Source organism: Echinops telfairi, unplaced genomic scaffold (assembly GCF_000313985.2).
Source record: "Echinops telfairi isolate 266 unplaced genomic scaffold, ASM31398v2 ScPeMD7_70;HRSCAF=299, whole genome shotgun sequence".
Taxonomy (NCBI): domain Eukaryota; kingdom Metazoa; phylum Chordata; class Mammalia; order Afrosoricida; family Tenrecidae; genus Echinops; species Echinops telfairi.
The window spans coordinates 21,893,341-21,912,868 of NW_022103968.1; the positions used below are offsets into that span (position 1 = coordinate 21,893,341).

General features: G+C 42.6%; 1 protein-coding gene across 1 annotated transcript in view; it reads left to right on the plus strand.

Annotated features, from left to right (window-relative positions):
* SORCS1 (sortilin related VPS10 domain containing receptor 1) overlaps positions 1-19,528 on the plus strand; it is a gene marked incomplete at its 5' end in the record, with an annotated part of 617,874 nt that overhangs the window by 305,688 nt on the left and 292,658 nt on the right. Inside the window, one exon of the mRNA XM_045291424.1 lies at positions 9,051-9,150. Coding sequence (XP_045147359.1) covers positions 9,051-9,150 — 100 coding nt within the window. The remainder of the gene's footprint in view (positions 1-9,050; positions 9,151-19,528) is intronic.

Consider the following 19,528-nt stretch of genomic DNA (forward strand, 5'->3'; position numbering starts at 1 on the left):
TCAAAGTACCATGGACGACCAGAAGGACAAACAGATCTGTCTTGAAAACGGTACACTCAGAAGACTCCTGAGAGGCAAGGATTGACAGGACTTCATTGCTCATACTTCAGTCAGGTTATCAGGAGGGTCCGTCTCGGGAGAAAGGAATATCATACTGGTCAACCAGCAGGTCGGAGGAAAGAAAGAAAGACCCTCCGTGAAGTGGATTGACTCCGTGGCTACAGCAATGGACTCACCATGGTAACTGTGAGGGTGGCTACTGGCTCATGCTCTTGTCCGTAGAGTTACTATGACTCAGGACCTAGTCAGTGGCATATGACAGCAAAGACCACCCTTCCCTTCAAAGAATGTATGCTGCCAATGTGAATGTTAACAGATGTGACTATTACCAGGTACAGTGCAGAAAGGTCTAAAGTTTCATAGAAGAAAAAACAAGGGTGAGCGATTGATTGCCATGTCCAAAGAGGCACCTGAGGGTAGGTGGTGCCCTTGGCCTGGAAGGCAAAAGCCGTGAGGCTGCAGGTTCTCTTCCCTCTCTAGTCCCAGCAGCTTCACTCTTGCATTTGCAAGAAATAGAGTGGTGCAAGAGGCTTGTATCTATGAGGAGGCCAGCCTTGGGGATGGCATTGGAATTAAAGCAGGAGAAATAGGAGCCAGAATACCGCGCGCACTTGCTTGTGTGTGCGCTTGTAAGAAGGAGATCTTGAATATCAGGTAAGATCCTTGTACTGCTTCTGAAAAAGTTAGACAGTAGACCTCTACTTAATTTTCCTTCCTTTATTAAGCAAATTTGCCAGAGACCCAAATGTCATTGATAACATTAGTTATTTATAGAAAAACAATTTTACCTGTAGCAGGAATATTTGGCACATGCATGGCAGTGGCTCACTGCCACATTGGTGCCCATTCTTGGCAGCAGAATATGTACACAGTTAAAATCAGTACATTCAAATTGGTGATTTCAGCGGACTCTTTGACTCCAATCATCAGGGGCAGAGCATAAAGCTTCAAGAAGAAAAAGTCCTGTCACAGATAAACCAGGAAAACCAGAGAGAAACTTCACACCTTGTTAATGCACAAGGAGTCCTGGTGGCACCATGGGCTAAGCATGGAATTGCTAACCACAGGTCAGCAGTTCAAACCCACCAGTTGCTCCTGGGGAGAAAGATGAGGCTGCCTGCTCCTGTAGTGACTCAAACAATCTCAGGAACCTAAAAGGGCAGTTGTACTCTCTCCTTGGACATCACTGAGTTGGCAGGGACTCAACAGCAATGGGTTTTATTTATTGATTTATATGAACACATGGCTCCCATCCCGTCCATGAAAAAAAGATAGGACCAATTTCATGCCATGCGGCAGAGTGGCCATCCTTTAAACCACATTGACTTACATACCTTCCCCTAAACCCACACTTCAGCCCCCTTTAGCTCCTTCTACAAGGTACCGTGGAAAGCTCAGGAAATCCAGGAGACAGTGTGTAGCTCGTTCAGCTGAGGAGGTACCAGAATATGTCAGCCCCACACTTAACTTATGTGCAGGCTGACAGGCAAGCGTATTTCAGGAGAATCCTTAGAGAGCAGGAGACAGTTTCCTTCAGCTCCACGTCATCGTTTGATGTAGATTGCCCGTTTTAATCTCCAGGTATTATGAAAAATGGATTTGGAGATATTTTCTTGACGGTGAGTTGGCTAATGGAATCCGGTGACTGTATTTAAAATTGTGCAGAAGTTTGTTATAACATTGTAATAGAAATATCAATTGCACTGACAAGTTTTTTTTTAATCTGTCAATGAATGATAATGAAGTTATTTAAATGTCGACTCACTGCACACATTTTGCAAACCCTAAATTATTCTCACAGCTTTACCCTCCTGCGTCCTAAGTGATTAAGCACCAGAGTCTGCGATGCAACCAATGTGCCTTTGGCTTTAGAAGCTGTTTTCTTGCAGCCTGATGCAGTGGAGCAATGAAAGTGGTGGTTCTCAATGATTTTAGGATGAAACAAAATACAGAATTTGCAGTTGCTGGATTTAGAGGTGAGAACGGTTCTGTTTGCAGGACATCTCCTTGACACACATTTGAATAATGCCTGTATGTTTCCTGTCCCCAGATTTCTCTCTGCAGCCTGAGTCTTTGCTTTGTGACCTTGGCAATATGGCTCCTTGGGTCTAGGAGAGGGCTGAGACCTTGGGCTGGAGAGGGAGTGGTCAGTTGGTTCACTATGTTTGACTTCAGGCACTGTATGCATTCACCCTGCTGTGAGCCAAGTGCTGCTTTAAGGACTGGGGATTTTAGGGTGAACAGAGATGTGGTCATTGCATTCAGCAAATACAGACCAGGCAGAGGTTTCTGAATAAGAAAGTAGAGCAACATAGGATGTGCTCACCACCCTAGTCCCAATTCTATTCACACCATTGATGGTATCCACAAAGAGCGAGGCTGAGATGCCCAAATATCCTCGTAAAGGCCATGTGAGATTCTTAATTTTGAAATCATAGAAAGTCAGTGGGCCACACAAGGAAACAAAACAGTCATCCACTCAATCTGTTAAGAGGAAATCATGCCTACTGTGTTCTTGGCATGGTTCTGGGTGCAAGAAGGTAGCAGTGAACCAGGCAGGGAAGTCCCTGCTCTCTGGGGGTTCACAGTGTGGTGAGGTAGGACAGACACTGACAAGAGATGGGAAAAAATACTGTGGTGAGAAGATCAGAGGCGTGCAGGGAGAGAGAGTTGTTAGCTACTGTCTAGTCAGCATCCAACTTTTGAGAACCCTGTCAAGAGATCTCAGGGTTGCCCAGTCCTGCACTGTCTCTGTGTTTGGTTGAAGATGTTTGACCTATAGGTTTACATTGGCTGGTTTTAGAAGTAGATTGCCAACCCTTTCTTTCTTGTCTGCCTTTGTCTGGAGATTGGCAAAATCTGTTCTGTCTCATAATCACCTGCAAGTTTTCGTTGGTAGTCCATGAGGCGCATTGGTGCATCCTGCCATTGAACTACTGGGCTTGCTATGTCCTCGGCATGAAATTTGTCCGGAACCCATCAGAGGGTCATCCTGCAAGGTACCTAGGGAAAGCATTTCCCAAGTAAAGGACGCTAGCAAGGCTAAAGCGAGTAGGGGGTGTGGGAGGAGACCCAACATGTTGGGTAATCAAGATTTAAGTATTTCACAATTATAGTGAACACTTGTTAGCTAGATATGTGCAATGTGACTTGCTATACCAAGTCTGTAGGTCCCAGATGGGGGTGGGGAGAAGGTTTAGTTACTGAGAACCCAGACCTTGGAATAGTGACTCAGCTAACAACGGGTGTGCAAGTGCAAGTCTGGTTGGTTCCAACACTCACTCTTCCTCTTACTTTCTATCTCTTGGTAATCTTATTGAGCAGCCATAGGTCATTAATAGCTACTTCTTTTGTCCACATTGCTAGCCTCTGCAGCTTCCAAAATGGCCCAGATAATACAGGTACCTTCTTCTTCCCCTTAGCTTGTTGTCAAGGTTTCTGCTTCTACTTTTCTTTAAAGGAATTCTCCCCACCAGCTCTTCTATCTCTTTTTGTGGACATGAAGACAAGCCACGCTTTGATCTGTCATATTTAAGTCCTCAAACACTTTGCTTGATGTCTCCTTTACTGGAAATGTAAATTTGATTTTGTAAATACATCTTCTCCTCCTGTGAATTGCTTCTGGTGACATTTGGGAGAGGCAGTGAAGCGAGTTTGGGGTGTCAGACTCAGGTGTGGCCCCCTCCCCGAGTTTGTGGCTTCAGGGAGGCTTGTTAGACATCTGGGCCCCTCTTATCTCCCACACATTTAATATCGGTGTCTGATAAGCAGGGCTCTGCATCTGAAGAGCTCAGATCTCATTGTAAGCCCTCAACAGACTTGCTTTTGCATGATCTTATCTCTTCACATTCAGCAGAATTGTCTGTTCAGCAGTGGCATCGTGGTGCAGTTACTATAAAAGTTATAGTGGAATAATGTGCACTTATTATAAAAGCAGAACATAGACTCTTTTGCTCTGTAGTTCTAATTATTTTTTTAAATGCTGATTCAGACCCCACAGAAAACTATCACACATCCTTCCAAATGAGATCAATTCAGGTAAATTTTTAGGAATTAAAGCTTTATGACAGTGTGTTCTCTTATAAGAAAACTCATTCTAAACAATTTTTCTGTGACTGAGATTTGCATCAAGGGTTTGTAATAAGTGTTAGGCAATGACTACAAAGAAGGTCAAGAAAAATAAATGAGTTAGGAAAGGAATCACAGAAGCTGTAGTCTGTGGCTCTTTTGTTAGGTGCCAGTCCTTGTGTGCATTCCCTGAGTTTACCAATGATGCCTGGCTCTTATCTCACGTGGTGTTATAAGATTTTGCCAGCGAAGCTCCAAAGACGTGTTCTAGTTCTAGTTCTATCACCCCGTGTCGGAATTTGCCATACTGTTATTGATCCCGCTACAAGCGAGAAGGAAGATTTGACATCTCAAAGACATCAAGCTGTTGGACACAGGTGTGCGGCCTCTGATGTGGTTTCACCACCCCTCCGAGCAGTTCATCTCAGCTGCATTCATCTAGCAATCGCTTGAACAAAGGCATGCCAAATAGAATGCTCAGAAGAGAGATCCTTTTCAATGTCCCCAAAGTCCCTGTTTAAGACATACTTCTCAAAAGGGTAGAGGAAGGATTAAGGATCAAAAGCAAAAGGAGGGGAGCTTTGATTTAATCACTTGCATATTTATTTTCCTAAAACGTGTGTGTGTGCGCGTGTTAAGCTTTCAGCTTCTTCTAGCACAGTATAGGTGTTGACAGAGGCATTCTGCTTTTCAGCTGTGATAAAGTCAACCTCTAAACAAAGCCTTGTTTTTTTTTAAAAAAAACAAAGCTGGCTTTGGGATTTTTTTTTAATGACCCATGCTGATAATTCAAAGCTATTCAAATACTGCATCGATGAGAGCCCAGGGCTGCTAATCACAAGGCCAGCCATTGGAAACCACCGGTCAGTCTGCAGGAGAAAGTTGAAGCTTTCTGCTCTGGCCAAGATTTCCAGTCTCGGAAAACCACGGTTCTGCTCTGTCGTGAGGGTCACTAAGGATCAGAATGGGCTGTATGACCATGAGTCGCTTTGGGTTTTATGGTGCCTCCAGATGTGCTGGTGGCATAGTCGGTCGGCACTCAACTGCTAACCACAAGGTGAGCGGCAGTACTTTGCACCCACCTGTGTGTGAGGCACGCAGCAGAAGGGTGCGGCAGTCAGCTCCTGCGCAAACGACAGGCGTGGGGACCCATGGGACTGTCCTGGGTCCGAATCCAATCAACCGCGACACGTTTGCTTTTTGGTTGATACTGCATCTCAAATATGTTTGGGTAGGATACTCATTTCTTTATTTTTTTTAAGATCGCTTCTAATTTTTACCTTCAGAGCAGTATAATTAGCATGTCCTGGCACATCTGTTTGCAAACTTGATCTGTTAAGCGTATCTTGATTCTTCTCGTCTTTTAAAATCAAAATCTTTATCTTTTTACTGTAATTATTGTGTTTCCCTAAGTGTGTTTTTCAGAAGAGTTATCTCATTCGGTTCTTTTCCAGAATGGAAAAGTGTTTGGAAAATGCTGCTTGAAATAGGTGTCTCCCCGTTTCACAATTTAGCATGTTCAACCTCGTGGAAAAGCTCGGCAGGAGAGGAGCCTTACGTTTTACCCAGTCAGTTATGAACGTGGAGAAAACCCACTCTCGTGCCCACGGAGACTACTTGATATATTGGACACCCAGTCGCAGGCACATTTCGCATTGTATTGCACTTCCCAGCTCCTGCCTGTTGTACACCTTGACACTGTGAGGCGGCCCTGTGTCGGGGAAGTCGATGGATGCCATCTTTTATTTGTCTCACTTTGTGTCTCGGTGGCATCTTCCGGTAATTGGGGCAGGATTTCCAACTTCTTCCTAATGCCATGGCACACTGAAGAGACCGCAGCATGGTGTACACGTGCTGTTATAGGCACTGGTGAAGTTTTAAAAATCCTGGGACTCACTTTATTGCAGTGGTCTGGAACTGACCTCTAGAACCAGAATTTCTCCGTGCATGTGCTGGTTTATCAGCCAATCTATTTCTTTCTTTGTCAGCATCTCCCTGGTTGCCCAGGTGCCCAGGGGACTTGAGGTCTCACTATTTAGCAGGTGTAGGTAATTGGAAAGTCTATTAACTGTGAAGTAGAGGATATAGATGGGTACTGAGAAGAATGACCTTCCAGAAAGAATGACCTCTAGGTCAACGTATTCCCTTCGGGGCCTCGCAATAGACCCCAGCCTTCTCATTGGAGCACATTTCTTGGGGCGCCTCTGTTGTACTAGCCCTTACCTTTTGGGGTGCTATCCTGTGCAGGAGGTCTTTAAGAGAGAGCCCATGGTGGTAAAGGTGGAATAGCAGTCCTGTGGAGCTGGTGTCTATGAAGTCTTACCAAATGGATTCCAAGTATTTAATGTTGTCAAGAGTTTTGCTACCACTGTAACAGTTCATGCTAATTGATAGTTTTTTTCCCTGACGCCTGTTAAGTTCTAACAATAATCTGTGTTCTTCTTCTCTTCTAGTTCTTTGGGGCACCTTAGAGCATCACTGGTGTATGTCATTTGAATATATAAGAGTGGATCATTGCCCCACCCCCCAACTCTATGCAATATAGTACAACACCATAATGTTTCACTCATTAGTTCTGCTGTAATTGGGTATTATATCAATTAGCAATTGAGCTTTGTAGAATCAAGGGACTGGAGATGGAACAGAAATAATGGAAGAGACACGGGAGATGTGGATTGATGGGAAGACGATTTTATAATAAGAGAAAAAGTGACCCAGGTAGCGTAACTTCGCTTGGAGGACATTTGTCAGTGTCAGTCTGTGCCAGCCACTCCGGGTCCTCTTGTCATGTTGGGGTTTCAGGGTGTCATTTATATACATACACACCAATAAAGGTGATCCCACATAGAGTTCCTAAAGAATCATCTTCAGTTGCCTCTGTGGAGTATGTTTTTTCTGGGAGTGACAATTTTCACTGAATAGCTCAGAGGTGAAATGAATAGTAGGAGTATGAGAAATCCCTCCATAGCAAGATTCCAGTTATTCCACTTGGAAAATCCAGCTTTTATCTCCAGAACAGTGTTGTCCTCTCCTTTTTTCCATTTGCTTATGTCGTTGTTAACTTCTTAATTATTATCTATGAAAGCAAAGACCAGTGAAAGGTTGAACTGGAGAGGCCCGTGTTATGAGTGTAAAAGTGCCCGAGTCCAAGCGTAGACCGGTTGGGGACAGAGGGTCTGGAATATCTCCTAGAGAGCAGTCACTTGCTGGTTGGGAGAGACAAGCGTGGTCGTGGAGCGGGGCTTGAAGACATCTGATTCATGAATAAGCCCTCCTGTGAAGTAGTTGTGGAACGTTCTTCAAACAATCCTTGTTCTCAGGGTGAGACTTGTTTGACTGGGCAGTTCCGAGACTGACCCTGAAGATGACCAATGACTTATTTGAGTTACACAGAAATTTTCTAGTCCAGGGATGTTTATCTTACCTCTCTTTAAAAACAAAAGTGTATCTCTTTTCCATGCCCTTACTTCTTCCAAGAAGCCTTAAACGATATACTAATCTCCCCTGGTTTGTAATATCATCTAAACCCTTTAAAAGTATTGAATTGACTCTTTGGTAGTTATCATGTACTGAGCTGTATCAGTACTTATTTTAGGAAAGATGGTCTTCAATTCCCAGCCATAGCATATTCTTAACTCCAGAGCCACTTGGTGTATATCGTTCTTGCTCCAGAGTCAGGCCCCAGTAGACTTTTAATGAATGGTAGCAAAATGGTTAACACAAATATATTCTACTTGATTTTTATGGCCTGAAGGTGTTTGCAAATTATATTAGAAAGTAATTTTTTAAATTCTGTTGTGGGTTCTTCAAGCATTGTAATTCACATCTCCATCATTGTATTTTAACATGCTTTACATATTTGTCTCTTTCGTTTCCTCTCAAACAGAGCTGTTCGACTCTTCACATTAAGGCTTATTCAAAGTAACAGATTCTTAGGAGTACTGCTTATGTGTCGTACCTCAGCATTTAGCAGAATGACTGGAATCTATTTGGAGCTCTCTAAATATGAGTGAATGAATGAATTGGCCTCCCCCCACACACAAAGAAGGATGTAGAAATTCTGCATCTCTCTTCTTTAAGTGGTAAATAGGCCAGCCTCGGAAAAGAAGCGTATGGCCAAGGCTAGTGTTCCTGGATTTAAATTTCAGTGGTCCATTTATCAGCTGTGTGACCTTGAACAGGTCACAATGTTTCTCAGCTCTTTCACCAATTACAGATAATATTCCCTACTGTACATTATTGTAATGATGATCTAATAAGAAAATTATTCTGAAATATACAACAGACCTTTGTAGAGAAGGGGATTAGAGCCATTTTATTCCATTATTGACTAGGGGTTGGCCAAAGGGGTGAGAATCTGCAGGCATCATAAAGGAAATGCCAAAGACATAAGGTCCTCAGAGGTCTGGCTTGCTTTACAATGGGAAAGACCACTGAATAAGGTTGTGAAACTTCAGTTTTCTTCCTTTTAAATAATAGGAAAAGACAGAATGACCTTTGGAGGCACCGGCCTGCCATATATTCTATGACTCATGAAAGAAAACTCAATCTTAAATAAAATTAGGAGACCCTTCTTTTTCACTGTGAATAGGAAAAGTTTAGAAATATCAGATCTAACTGAAAATACTTTGGTCAAATTCAAGGGACACCCTCATCTCCTAATCTTTTAAAATTAACTACATTTTTAATGCAGTGTGCCTACCGCATCGAGATGGAGTTTTAATTTTTACCAATTCAATTTAAATGCAAATGTTAACCACTCACATGATGCTACTGTGTACATAATTAAGCATCATTATATACTACATGAATCATTCAGAAACCTCCAGAGAGCCATTCCAAAATGTAAAACGTGCATTATTCTGACAGGCAACCAAATGACGTATACTTCTGTCCTCATTAGTGCTCCTTTTGAATTATAGGTCAACGGATTATGGGACCACCTACGAGAAGCTGAACGATAAAGTTGGGTTGAAGACAATTCTGAGCTATTTGTACGTGTGTCCTACCAACAAAAGAAAGGTAAGCAGTGAAGGCCCAGCATGCCTGCTTTTCACGCCGTGCTTCTGTCTTGGCTGACTTCTCTATCTGCCTCCAAGTCCATTAGAGGTAAACTGGGCTTAGAGATGCAGAGAAGGCTTGATGGAGGCTAAGGAGAGAAACAAGTCTGCCACATCCTAATTTTCAAATCAGCAGCTGTGAATGTGAGAGGGCCCGGGTAGATGGGCCATTCGTGTTTCTGAAAGGCAGCCCTGGGGTGGGCTTTGTGGCATGATTACTGCTGCCTCTCTTGTAAGAGCGCTGACCCATTAGTCGCAGGGGTCAGGGGCATCTGAAAAAGACAGCAGAAAAGCTGGACCTTCTGTCAGATTTTCTATTCACCCTCCAACACTCCTGACCTAGAGTCAATAGTCTGAGTAGACTTTACGTGACTCCATCGTCTTGAAGCAAGTTGAAGCTTTCATTTCTAATATTTGGCCAACCTGGCTCCAAACATCCAGAGAGAGGCACTGTATTTGGAAGAAGACAGGAGTTCCTTCAAAAGAACAGCATGATTGACACCTTTGGGGAATGGGCCTTGGTCAGAAGGGAACTTGGAGATCACCTTTACATACACCCCAATTTTATATCTAAGCAAAGCAAGGTAGAGAGTAAAGAGGGGTAGGTACCATTGTGACTAAAAGCCAGGTGTCTTTGCTGGCAGTCAGTACTATTGACACCAGAGCATGCTGCTCCTATTAAGAGGGCTTATCAATGGCTTCAGATAAATTATTGTCCAAGAAGAAAAATGGTTTGCTTTCTATAAGAAAGATCTGTTGGTCTCAGAAGGAAGATGGTGTTATAGCCAACCTTTTGTTTATATGCTAGCATTCTCAAATTCTGAGCTCTGACATCATTTCCACGTATAACCTGGGTTACAGGAACTTACTGTGGCCTTCCAGAAATTAAAAAAAAAAGAAAAAAAGCCCTGTGTAATGATATGTCCTTTATAGGATTTTGTTTTGACCATAGGCCCAATACCTCGATACTCATCTTATATCTATCACTAGCTACTATTTGCAATTTTAGATGGGTTATGCATTTCTGAATCTGGAACTGCAAAAGATGGACTTAAGACATCCCCACTGCAGTCCTGCTCCACTCCATTGTACATCAGAAGCAGGAGGTTGTGCATACCCTGGCCCCACTTCCATTGATCTGGAGAAAAGCTCTGATATTCATGTCTTCAGAAAGCTCCCAGATGTTCTTTCAGATGGGTTTACTAGCTGTTACGTGTCATGTTCCCTCTGGCTCTTAAAGACTTTAAGTTCTCTGCTGGAATTACTATACCTTATTAATAGAGCATAGACTGTAGTCAGTTGGCTCGAATGAAAAACACAGCCATGTCACAAACCAAGTGTGTTAACTATGCTGATATACTTAATCTCCCTAAGCACTGTGCCATCAAAATAAATGGAGATAATTATAGTGCCTACCTTATAAGAGAAATTGTAAGGATTACATAAAGTAAGGTACTTCAAATGCTTAGCCTAGAATAGAAAAGGCTCAATCAATATTCTCTCCCCTCCTCTTTTCTCTCTTTTTCTCATCTTCTTTCTCTTACTTCTTATAATTATTGCAAGTAATAGTAGTGATTATACTTCATAAGAGGCAACGTTGATGATGGAAATATTTCTCTTAAATTTTATGATCCCAAAGTCACTGGCCATCTGTGATGATGGAACACATAAAATATGGCGAATGTGAGCGATGAACTATACCTTAAATTAAAAATATATATATACATATTTAGATTTAAATGGCCATGTGTGGCTAATTGCCAATACTGTTGAACAGTAGAGCTTAAAAGTGCCAACCTCACAAGTTTAGAACTGTATCCTATATATTCTTATCTGATCCTTACTGGTGGATTACTAGCTAAAAGATCTTGATTTACCATATAACAATCCATTGATCCCTGGTGATGCAGTGGGCTCAGTATTGGGGTGCTAACTGCTTCCAAAGCACCCGCCGTGCTATAGGAGGAAGATGAGGCTGTCTCTGCCTGCAGAGATTGACTGTCTCAAACGCACAGGAGCCGTTCTCCTAGGTCCTAAACGGTTACTACAAGTTGCAGTGGACTCTATGGCAGTGGATTTGAAAGGTGCATACCCCAAATTAAGGCACCGGGAGTACACTCTTTATTTTTGTAATGAAATTTAGTTATAGTTCTTGGGCTTGGATTGATTTTTATAATTCCTATAACATTCTCTTCTAGTCCAGCAATCGACCAATTATCATTGGCAGTGTGTTATGCTCTGCAGCATGCAAAGAGAATTAAGCCATTGCCCCATCTTGCAATGGCTTGCATTCATGTAGTAAATACCATATCGCTATTCGTAGTAAAACGATCACTCAACGTAGAGTCAGGAATCTAAGTGCTGGCATTGATTCTGCATTTATCTAACAGGTGACGGGGGGGGGGGGGTGAACCATTTAACATGTCCAAACATTTTCTTTTCCATTTGTAAAGAGAGAGAGACAGAAACGCCCCCTTTACTGTGGGGAGATACCTTACAGATTGTTCTCATCTGTTGGTGGTTACTATTCTATGGGTATAAAATAATCATATTAAGAAAATGCCAATAATAAATGTAATGATAGGCTGTTCTGTAGCTGCTGCATAGTGTGCTAAAGGTCTGGAGACTTGAGAGTCATTTGAAAAATAACATAAGGAAAAAAAAAGAAAAATAAAGCTAAGGCTCTCGTATCTAGATGCGTCTACTAGGGCTGGCAGCAATGTGGAGAGAGAATACTGCAGGGGGCCCCACCAGAGGAGCTGGTCATTTAATGGGGGGTTGTTAGCGACTATTGAATACATCAGGACTGATGGAGACCCCGTATGTGCAGAGGAGAACGGCTCCCCAGGATTTTCATGGTCTTTTGGAGAAGTCCCCCAGGCCTGTCTTCTGAGGATCCCTTGGGCATATTTGAACCACCAACCTTCCAGCTAGTTGGTCAGGGCTTAACTATCTGTGGCATATTAATCAGGCTGTATAAGGAGACTTCACCCGCAGGACTTTAAGAAGGGCCTTTGGCCGATCTTGGCAGATTGTAGCTCCAGGGGAAAGAGCAGTCACTGCCATGGTTCAGAGCACAGCTTCCTCTGGGCCTGTTCCCTTGACTGAAGCAGAGGCAGTCACTTCCAAACCGTTTAAATCACCGTGTTTATGGCTGAAACTAAGCAAAGGGATCTTTTCCTCTATAGATAAATGAGGCCTTCAGGGTCATTTTGTGAGATGCTGATAGATTTAAGAAATATTGGGAGACGATGAAGGTCTTTACAATGGTGCAGAAATCAATAAAGTTGACATAGCAGTATATTTGTGTACAGTTTTTCTTCCTACGAGATCAATTTATCACTCTGAACTATACACCACCACCCCCATTTCCAAAGGGACATACTTGAACTAAAGAGATCGTACCTGCACAAAATTTTAAAGTGTGAATGTCTTTCCTCTAATCAATAGCACGCTACATAAAAAAGAAGAAAAAGGATATCTAAGACTCTATTAATTATGCTGGACACAGGCCCCCGCGTTCACTCTAACTCTCCTAGGACACAGCTCTGACCTCCAGTGAAAAGGGCAGGTTCCTTTAAGGCATTGTATTCATTCCTTTCATTCCCTGGGGTGCTCTCTTGCAAGTTAACATCTCCTGTACCAAGCGCTTCCCTGTGCTTCTCCCATCAGTGGGAATAACTGGGATAAAGCTGACAGCATCAGGCCAACTGTCTCATGTTCCCCAGAAACCTGTCTGGGCCTTCCCTTTCATGTACTCTTTTTAGTGGCCTGTGAGGACAACTGTATCCAAAGTGGGCATCATGCCCTGACTTCGCAGGCGGCCTGTTAGGGGCATCCTTGGGCTCCGAGTCCAGAACAAAGCTACCATTATTTACGGTTTAAATTGATGATTTAAATTGGCAGCTTCTCCACAAGCCTGCTGTAAAGTATAGCAGCTTTCCTTGGATGCATCTGCTCTGGTAAAAACTGTAATCTCCTCATGTGTCAGTCTGGGGAATCTTGAATAACTGTGAGACAGCGCATGTCTGCTTGCAGGTATTTATTGGTTCATTCATACTCTCTCTCCTGGAACAAACTCAAACCGCTGATATACGAGAGAGGCCCAAAAGAACAAAAATACTTAGACTCAGTACCCAAGGAGAAGGCAGGACAGCTATCTATCACCATGGCTCCGGGGGAGACCGTTGCCCCCACTCCGCCCACCCCCCAGTTTGTGATAAATCCCAGACTCCTGGATGTCAGCAATGGTTTCTTCGCTCCATGCATAGAGTCTGCTCTGTGAAAAGCTGACTTAGCCCTCACTGAAAGGGACAGTTGGGATGGAAACGGTGAGCGGTAGAAGGTAATACAAATGGCGCAAAGGAAACAAGGGGGGTGGGGCATCAGTGGGCGGGGGCCATGGTCTTCCGCTTACATTTGCAACTGAATTAATTTGCATTCTGCCTATAAAGAAAACTGCTTTATACTCTGCGTGCCTCTGTCAGCAATACCTTTCCACACCACCCCCCAACAAGCCTGAGCCGTTCTCCCATCATAGGGTGTTGTATAACACTTTCAAGGATTAAAGACTACAAAATCGCAAGCGGGAATCATTGGGAGAATAAAGAGGGAGGGGGCTTTGTGTGTGCTTGTGTTTTGTCATTGAAGTTGGAGCAGCCAATTCCTTGTCATTGTTCCAACCTTGTGCTCCGTGCATTCTACGTTCCTGGTGGAGCAAAAACCTAGAGCGCACTGTTCTTTTCCTTTCCTACGGCCCCTCCCATTCCCGGGTTCTTTCCCATTTCCGTGTTATTACCCCTTAATTAATATCATTCCTGCTGAGAGAGCCTTCCGTGACTTTCATCCTATAAATAGGATCAGGATCCTCAGAGCACATTGATCATTTCTGTGGGTCTCCCGGTACATGCCAACATTAAACACTGTTTGCATTTTCTCCAGATGTTGAGATTTTAATTACCAAACTGTGTGTCACACTTTTTAAATAAGAGTTTGATTATAGATTCCTTGCTTCTTTGAGTAATACCCTGGCCATGCTTAATTCCTTTTGTCATTGGTTGAGCGGTCTGGACCACGCATGTGTCTTTGGGATGAGGGGAAGATGTCTGGTTCATAAGGTCCACCTTTCTCAGAGGAAGATGTACTGAATCATGACCAAAAATAAATTGAGGATATTAATATTTTACAGTTTAAGAGATAAAGAAACTGAATCTTGGAGAGTATAGGGACTTGCCTGAAGTCACCTGGTAAGAGAAAAGCTAGGCTCATTCATCCTTTAAAAAACAATTCCAACACCATCTGCCCTACACAATATTGTCAGTGTCTCTAATGAGATTTTTCTCATCATCTCTGATCTCCAAGGCAACTGCTTCAACAGTTTGACCTGTTCTCTTACTTTGGACTCTAGTTATTAGACCATATATGAGTTTCTGGGTGGTACACACCATTGATGGACTTGGGTGCTAACCAAAAGGTTGGGGGTTCGGGTCCATCCTGAGGCACATTGGAAGAAAGGCCTATGGAACGCCTTCCCCCACATCAGCCATTGCAGACCGTTGAGAGCTTAGTTTTACTCTGACATCTCCGAAGGCACCAGGAGTTGGAGTCAGCTCACTGGCAACTCGTTGACCATTTCTGTTTCCCCCCATTGGAGCGTGTGATAGTTATATAATTGTCAAGTTAAGGATTAAGTGTGTAGGAGTAGAGTCTAGCCTGTCAATCAGGTCGTAGCCAGTGAGGCTTCTGTGTGAGCCTTTCCCTAAGGATTCTGGGAATTCTGGTATTTCCTCCGTGGAGGTGGGAGACTCACACCCTGGGAGACATACCAGCTGACAAGACACATGGACCCACCCTGATACAGCCCTGGGTGCTGGAGAAGCCATGCAGGGACCCCTTCCAGTGCTGAGATGTTTCCAATGCCACTGGATCCAAAGACTTTCTACCCACTGGCCTGTGATCTTCCACATTCGACATTATTGCATGTGTTTCCTGATTCCGAAGGGGACTTTATAGATTGGTATTGGACATATGGGCTAATATCGGATTTAGGGACTTGATCTGGACTGGGCTGGGATGTTTCCTTAATGTTCAATTGCTCTTGTATATATATCTTTTTCTTATACACGTATGTGTGTCCATGGATTTGTTTCTCTAGTCTACCCAGACTAACACAGCGTGTAAGCTGCTAGATGGGAGGAAGTTCCTTGGTAAGCTTTGTAGTGTATAGCATGCTTATCCTGGCCTCATAGTAAACTGTAGGTATCTAACATGTGGCCGAGGATTTGAATTGAACTTAGGATCGATTGATGGGTGTTGGGCTCCCAAGCTGTAACTTGGAAAGGGGAGTATCCTGTGTAATCAGCTTCGAGTCATTTATTTTCTCTAAGTATAAAATAAATTATCTTCAGTAAATAAATAAGAATAGTCAATAATAATAATCCCCGTAGGTTTTAGTCATTTTTAGGTCAAAATATGTAATTGTATTTTTTATTGCCTAGAAGGGTACGATTAATATTTAAAATGCCAAAACCTTTGCATCACACTCATTCCACATTCTCAGGCTGGGCCAAGGGGAGCACAAGTGTTGTATAATACATCAAAGGGCTACATGGCATTTCCCTCGGCGGCCAGCCAACACTTGCTCATTCCACCCTGGCTCTTTTATCTGTCCCTTTGTACACAAGATCATCCGCTCGCCTCTAATCTTTAACAAAAAAAATGAATGTGTGTTTCATTCACAAAGAAGTGAAATGCATGAACCCAGAGACATCACGGAAGTGTCATTTTCCAAAGTTCAATAAAAGTGACTTTTTCCAGTGAACAAATGCCCGCTTCCCTACACTGAACCTAGGCAATGCAATGATGGCTAAAGGGAAGGGCCGTCTTCTTCGACCCATCCTGGGCGCACAGCTGCGTGCTGGGGTTGTGACCGTGCATTGAGTGTGCTTCAGCTCGACTACTCTTGAGAATTAAAAAAAAACTCAGGTCAAAATGCTACATTTCATTTTTTTTTTTCCCTTTAAGGCGAATTTTCCAACAGACACCCAGGCCCGTGGGTTTCAAACAGGTTACAGAAAAGGGCAGAGTATTCTTTGTGAACATGCAGCAGAGTGCAGGAGCACCACCCACCAGGCAGCCTCCTTGTTCCGAGGTGTCCCTTAGGAATCCCTCTAGAAATCCTGGGATCTGAATAACATGGCTGGCAGGATGGAGTTGAGGCACCTGGTCTAAACCATGCGTCTGTTCCTATACTGAACTACCATGCACCAGGGGGATTTCCATGTACCATGGGGGTTCATAGGATCGAGAAAGCAACCATGTACCCAGACAGTTTTATGTACATCACAGAACCTCTGATGATATTTATAGTACGTTGTATTATATACCAGGTACCGCAGTTGAGCTTTACTAAATCTTATTTGTGCATTTTTAATACTAATGCTATAAAATAGTCTTCCAGTTCAAATGTGATCATCGCAGAGTTACTTCTCCCACCTTTCTCTCCTCACCCTCAATAAGAGGGTAAATAAAAAATATTGCTAAACAATCATCAAAATCTCCAGTAAACAAAAATAATCAAAATATGAAGCTATTGCTTCTCAACGTATCCACCATTTAAACATATATACTTCTGAAGGCAGCATTTCCTATCTCTAACTTCCATGAAGACATCTTCGCTCTTCAATATACAAAAAATTAAAATGGCAGTTTGCTCTAGGGATTAAATCATGCTCCTTTGCAATGGTCTTTGGTTTGGGGAACAAAGACAGCCTGCAGGGGCAAGGCCAGGGCTGTGTGGTGGATGGGGTGAGGGTTCCCCACAAAAGGCTCATAGGACAGCCCTTGCTACCCGCAAAGATCAAGTTGGTACATTGTTTTCATAGGGGGCAAAATCTCTTGGCCCACTTTTCTAGGCCTTTTTCTCACCAATGCTGTTACCAGTTTTCTTTTCTTTTTTAACCTCATTTTATTGGGGGCTTGTACAACTCTTATCACAATCCATACATGCATCTATTGTGTCAAGCACATTTGTGCATTTGTTGCCATCATCATTTTCAAAACATTATCTTTCTACTTGAGCCCTTGGTTTCAGCTCCTCATTTCCCCCCTCCCTCTTCCACCCTTCCTCCCTCACAAACTCTTGATAATTTATAAATTATTATCATTTTTTCATGTCTTACACTGACCGATGGTACCCTTACCAGTTTTCTTAAAACTTCATCAAGAGAAGTTCTTTTTTTTCTTTTGATTTTTCTTTTTTCAATCATTTTATTAGGGGATCATACCACTCTTATCACAATCCATGCATCCATCCATTGGGTAAAGCACATTTGTACATTCGTTGCCCTCATCATCAAGAGAAGTTCTTATAGGCATCTAGTGTCCTTCAAAGAAATCTATCAAGAGTGCCTCTTTTGGATTCCAAAAATCATTTGTCATAACCTTCTTAGGTGACGTCTCTGCTTTGAATTTCTCTGGCTCAGCAAATCCCTTCAGAAGTCAATATTTTGATTAGACTTAAGTTTTAAGGCACCCTAATGAGGCTAAGAAAAGTATATAACTGAGAAAATGGGTCTGATCACATCTACTGATCACACAGAGATGCTTAAACACATTTAGTTACGAATACACCTTTGTACGTATAAACTTGAATCCTAATTGCAATATTTTCAATTTACCCTTTTATATTCTAATCTGCATGACTTTTAAGGACTTTTAGTTCATGCAGCATTTAGTTTACTAAATACCTTTTTTGTTGGAAGAAAGCTTTCTCCATAATTAAAATCATGTTTCCAGTTATGATTTGTCAGGTGTGCCTATCATGTATCGTAAGCATCTAATACATTAAATTGCTGTGCCGTAAAGAACTAGTTGACAGTCCACCACTTCTGGAGGCAGCATATGACCAAGAACCAACAGTGCTTGCAGAAGCTCAAGCTACAGTGAAAGCATTGTCCAAAAAGAAGGTTCCAGGAATTGATAGAATGCTAATGAAATGTTTCAACAAGCTGATGGATCACTGGAAGCACTCATCTATGCCAGGAAATTGGGAAGACAACTACTTGGCCAACTGACTGGAAGAGATCCATATTTTTGCCCATTCCAAAGAAAGGCGATCCACAGAATGCTCAAATTATGGAAGAATAGCATTGCTATCATGCACAAGTAAAATTTTGCTGAAGACCATCCAACATTGGCTGCAGCAATACATTGGCAGGACGTTGTCAGAGGTTCAGGCTGGATTCACAAGACAACAGGGAACAAGGGATATCATTGCTGATGTCAGATAGATGTTGGCTCAAAACAGAGAATATCAGAACAATGTTTACTTGTGTTTTATTGACTATACCAAGGCATTTGATTGTGTGGGTTATAACAAACTATGGATAGCCTTGAGAAGAATGGTACTTCCACTTAATTGTGCTCATACAGAATCTGTTCATCAATCAAGAGACAGTTGTTTAAATGGAACAAGGGATTTCCGTGTGGTTTAAAGTAAGAAAAGGTTTGTGTCAGCAACAGGGCTATATCCTTTCAACCTACTTATTAAATCTGTATGTGGAGCAAATCATCAGAGAAGTTGGATTGTATGAAGAATCAGGATCAGAAGAAGTCTTATTAATAACCTGTGACATGCAGATGACACAACCTTGCTTGCTGAAAGTGAGGAGGATTTGAAGCATTTGATGGCGAAGATCAAGGATTGCAGCCTTCAGTATGGATTACAATTTAATGTTAGGAAATCCTAAATCCTGACAATTGGACCGATAAGTAACATCATCATAAATGGAGAAAAGCTTGAAGTTGTCAAGGATCCCATCTGCTTGGGTCCACACTAATTGCTAATGGAAGCAGCAATGAGGAGATCAAAAGATGCATTGCCTTAGGCCGACCTGCTGCACAAGACCTCTTTAGATTACTGAAGGAAAAAAAAAAAAAGATGTTACTTAGAGGACTAAGGGGCACCTGACCGAAACCATGGTATTTTTCATTGCTCCCTATGCATGTGAAAGTTGAACATAAAGGGAGACCTAAGAAGAATCTGAATTGTGTGCATTTGAGTTGTGGTTTTGGTGAGGGATATTGAAAGTGCCATGCACGGGTGAAAGAACAAATTGATCTGTTTTGGAAGAAGTATAGTCAGAGTGCTCCTCAGAGACAAAGATGGTGACACCTCTTCTGACACACTGGCATGTTGCAGGAGAGACCAATCCCTAGAGAAGAACCCCGTGCTTAGTAAAATAGAAGGGCAGAAGAAATGAGGAAGTCCCTCAAGGAGATGATTGACATAGTGGCTGTGACAATGAGCTCAAGCATATGACCAGTTGTGAGGATGGAGC